General features: G+C 40.2%; 1 protein-coding gene across 1 annotated transcript in view; it reads right to left on the bottom strand.

Moving 5' to 3' along the window:
- Window positions 1–2,711, bottom strand: part of loxhd1a (lipoxygenase homology PLAT domains 1a) — a gene marked incomplete at both ends in the record, with an annotated part of 25,526 nt that extends 22,815 nt beyond the window's left edge. Inside the window, 2 exons of the mRNA XM_079487015.1 lie at window positions 1–115; window positions 2,033–2,711. Coding sequence (XP_079343141.1) covers window positions 1–115; window positions 2,033–2,711 — 794 coding nt within the window. The remainder of the gene's footprint in view (window positions 116–2,032) is intronic.
- Window positions 2,712–5,000: the final 2,289 nt, after the last annotated feature.

Here is a 5,000-nt window from a genome sequence, read left to right as displayed (position 1 = left end):
TTGCTGGCCAGATGAACTTTGGGAGACACGCCAAACTCTCCAAACATGGTGAGGAACACGTTGGCGTCGGTCCCCGCCCCTTTTACATCACCTGTGACGGTCACCACCTCGTACACTGAACGAGAGGGGAAAGTAAAACAGTAAAACAAAGCATCATGTTTTCAATTGCATCACATTAGCGGGATGCAGTCTTGCACGACCGGGTGCCGTAACTCGACAACCTGCGGCTCTAAATTCACCCACGCTTGTATAAGCTGCATTGTTGTAAGCAGTATCTATGTAGCTTACCCATGTTTAATGAGCGAGAGCAAGTGCTTGATGTGCACCCCGTGACCTCTACCCGTCTCTGAACCACTTTAAAAAACTGGGACAACCACATACATGTCTTAACCGGGGCGGCTTGATGTATAACAGATCTCAGAACTGCGACGAACGCCGAACTGCGATTAGGAGGTTGGAACCGATATTAAAGAAAAGTTTATCACCATTGAGGGTTCTAGGGATGACAGGTTATCAGTTTTTCCAGTTTATTCAAACTCAACATAGACAAGACCCATAAGAAAGAAAATTCACAGATGAGATCTTTTTGAAATTTGTATTATTTCTACCAGACATCAATGAGATTATATTGAGAGCAGAAATGAAGTCTTTAGATGTTTCTCCTGTGAAAAAGAGTCTGCGAAGAGATGAATGTGAAGATTGTGTCAAACTGAGCTCATAATAAGTAGTCAATATTATTGAAGATCTCAATACGATCTCAAACATTTCTCATCAAATTTCCTCAAATCCAGATTATTGTATACCTCTACAATCTACATTTATTTTACACCTCCATACTCTTCATGGTTTTCAACAATTAACTCATTTGTGTCCTCATCTGAGACCCAACAGAGAACTCAATCAAATCTCCTAAACTATACACGAGCAGCATTAAACATTTTCCTTTGTAAATATACATATCAGAAAAAATCTAAAGATCTTAAATGGTTTGTAGGTTCAGTAAATAGCTAAACCTACTGATCATGGATTATGTGTCTTTACGTGGTTCCTTGAAGATTAAAATCATATGATCGGTTCTTTAGAAAAGTACCATACAGAATACAGAATAAAGTTTTGTTTTTGTGGACATCCAAAAGCCTTTCATGGATCAGTGCTAAACAATAACCTCAACCCGACGTGTTGCGCCTGACCGCCCCTGACAGCGTGACGTCCAGCAGGCTGAACGAGGTTCTGAAGGTTGCATGAAAAGGCAGATTAGAGTGTTATGTTTCAGGCCATAGAGAGGTGGCCGTCTGATTCAAATCCACCGCTGGCGAGATGCCCGCTGTCCTGATACCCTGCTGCCAGGACACTGTATTAACCAGCCAATCAAAACACGCTTTTCACGTGCCAATCAATGAGCTTTCTGCCAAAAACAAATCCGGCAGGTTCTCTGAGCAGACAGAGTTTGAAGCAAGACGAGAACTTTGGTGTGTAGATCGAACCTTCAAGGCTCCGAAAGAGGTTGTGTTGTCTGAATCTCTTTAAGGGAACATTCCTGACTCAATTTACACTCTTTCAAACGCTTTGTATGGCATTGTGACATTATGTGGATTAGACATACTGTAAAATAAATTGAACCTAAAAGAACATTTTACTTTCCAGCACTTTAGAAACCTTCGGTCAGTGTCCTTCCAAAACCTTTTATCTCCATATTTTGTACTTTTATATTTTTGTCACAAATCATTATTATTAGTCACCCCTAATGTTTCTCATCTAACCGTTAAAAAGTAGTGAAAAGTCCTTGTCAACTTTGTGTGTTTTCTTACTTATTAAATACTGTGTTTTTCATTTCCTGACAAAATGTCGAAAAAAACACACACAGAAAAACACAGAAGTATTTCAATTTTTTAAAGTGTAATTGATCTTAACATCATGAGATCAACCAATGAGGGGGCTGAAAGGAAACGACAGAGAGAATTAATGCACTACATTCACCAAGAGCTAAAGAGACCAGATTAAGGAGAAGAAAGGCAGATGGTTTTCTTTCTACCTTTCTTTTTGAAGAATTCATCTTCCTGGTCATCAGATTCTTCTGTATGGTAGTTTAGTAACTCCTGCTGATAGAGCTCGGCATAATCCACCTGTTTGACCTTTGACTTCTTTACCTTTTTAGCCTTCTTCTCCTCATCGCTGTCCGAGCCTTTCTTTTTCTTCTTATCCTTCTTTTTCTTCTTCTTATCCTCCTCTTCCTCAGCCTCCTCCTGCACAGCCTCCTCATCCTCATCTTCCTCCGACGTCTTTTTCTTCTTCTTCCCATCTTTGCTCTTCTTCTCCTTAGACCCCATGTCGTCCGCTTCTTCTTTGTTTTCCGACGGTTTACTCTTCTTTTTCTTCTCTTTCTTCACCTCTCCTCCGTCCCGTTCCTCGCGCGAGCACTTTTCTTTGGTCCGTTTTTCTTTCTTGATAGGCTCATTGTTGTTTTGTTCGTCCTTCCCGTTGTCATTTTCCGTCACCTCGCCATCGTGGTTGTCTTTGTTTTTCTTTTTGTCCTCTCCACACTTTTTCGTCTTCTGTTTCTCTGCGAGCACATCTGTGTTCCCCGACTCCTTCTGTCTCGTTTTCTTCTCGTCTGCGTTCCTCTTACTCTTTCCTTTCACCTTTGGCTCCTTCTCCTCTCCTTCGTCATCCTGTTCTTCAGTTTCTGCTCTTTTTTTCTCTTTTGTGGGCATCTTTTATTCATCCGGAGTGTGGCAGGGTGAGGGTGAGTGTTTCCTCGCCGTCTGCGGTGTAAGGTGTCGTCCGTCTGACCTTCGGAGACTGATAGGCCCCTGCGTGCAGCTGGAGCGGTGCCGCAGCTCAGAGCCGGAGGCCCTGCGATGTGGTGCTGAGCTCATGAATAATTACTGGCCGAAGAGTGATCACATGATCTGGGAGAGAAAGCAAATGAAAACGGAGAGGACAGAGATAGAGGGGGGGGGGGGGGGGGGCCGGGCCTTTACGCCCTTTTATTATTCATGGTCTGGAGATCGCTTTACTAAAGCACGGCCTGCAATTGTATGCGCACATAACGTATATATATGATATACATACAAATTAAAGCGTGTGTGTGTGTTCATAAGTGCGAATAAACACTCTCTGCGTCAGGGCAAAAACATTATATAAGCTAAACACATGCATAGTGGCACATGAACAGATAAAGTACGTAAATAGAAGGAGAGAGAGATACAGCAGAAAGAAGATACACCCAAAGAGAGGGAGTCTAACAGAACAGATAATTAAAGACGCTTCACTTACAGCTGTAAATTATTAACAGTGATTTCATTAACACAGATAAATAAGTAAGTGTCAGTGGATTAACGTGGTCAAACTATTTAACATGCTTTACCCAAAGTACGCACTTATTTAAGCAACGTCTGGCTAAAAGCACAGTCGGAAAGAGTCGCTTTTAAACACTTTAAGCTTGGATATAAAACACTGAATAGCTCATGAACATGTTTTAGCTACTTTTTTGGGAAGTATTTGTCTGTACAAAAGTGCCTGCAACAATAGTAAAATAATAGTTCACAAGAATATCAAACAAGTTTAGACCCCATATTGATGACATGACTAGATTTTTCATTTGTGTTGAATTGGACAAAACATGTCACGATGTGGTCAGTCAGTTTGGTCAAACTATTCCTTTAACATTGTTGCAGTCAAAGTTACTTCAGACAACTAAAAAATAAATGTTTTCTCCTTTTTTTAAAGTGTTCCACATGGTTACTGGACCACTACCTGCTTAAAAACACAAATGACACAAATCTCCGGGAACACACATACTTGTCATGAAACAGGGTGAACGTGGTGGAAGAACCCAAGTGCAAGGCAGCGGGGAAGAAGAGGTAAACAAACAGACTTTAATAAACAAGAACATAAACACCCACGATGGGGAACACTAACTAAAGATACCAAAACAGAAAGCAATCACTTCCCACAAGGGGGCACAAATAACCAAACACAAAACTCACTAGGTAACTTAACATAAACATACAGCGGACCAGACCATGACCAAAGGAACTCTTACATACAGGGTAGGAAACATGTTAAACAAACAAGCACAAGACAATAGACAAGAGGGCATTAAATAGAGAGACTAACAAAGGAGATAACGATGGGCAGGTGTGGGTAATGAGACACTGGAGGAAAGCTATACTAGAAACGAGAGGGGCGGGGCCTAATGACGAGACTGGAGAGAACGCATATTAAGTCCAGATTGACAATAACATGCTTCTCTCCACATAAAACACGTGAGTCTGTCATGATTCTGCCACTAGACTAGAAAATCAAGACAAGAGAAGGCAGAATCATGACACATTCTAATAAGTATACATGCACGGTTGATCTGAACTACAGGCTGTTCACTAATTAAACAACTACAACATTATTTTATGTGTTGTGTTTTGGGTTTTATTCCAGCTGAATTTAATTGTGTTCTATTGGTTCCCATCCTCCAACATCCAAACAACAGAACCTGAAACATTATCAGTTTCAGTACACACCCACGGAGACAATATTAGTTTCCATTCAAATCAATACAATTCCCATTATAACCAATAAATCCAAAAGACTATCTGTGATGGTTTGTTGCGGGTTGGTTCAAGTAAAGATAGCCTTGTTTGTTAGCTTTAATAATAAACGTTCACGCTATTTTTAAACTAGTAAGCTGTAAAAAATGAATGTAGAAATTACAGTATTACTGGCAGCAGTTTGCCAGTAATATACTGTAGATGTACATTTATGTAATTTACTGGCTGTAAAAGTTTTTTGCTGTAGTTATGCAGCTAGTTGCCAGTAACTTACTGTAGATGTACATTTATGTAATTTACTGGCTGTAAAAGTTTTTTGCTGTAGTTATGCAGCTAGTTGCCAGTAACTTACTGTAGATGTATTTATGTAATTTATTTGCAGCCGTTTGTTCAAAGATACATGAACATTAAACATGAACAAGTCTTTATCCTTACAGAAAAAACTAAAATTAC

This window comes from Barbatula barbatula, assembly GCF_947034865.1.
Source record: "Barbatula barbatula genome assembly, chromosome: 22".
Taxonomy (NCBI): domain Eukaryota; kingdom Metazoa; phylum Chordata; class Actinopteri; order Cypriniformes; family Nemacheilidae; genus Barbatula; species Barbatula barbatula.
Note: the sequence above shows the minus strand (reverse complement) of the source record. Positions and strands in the feature narration are given on the sequence as shown.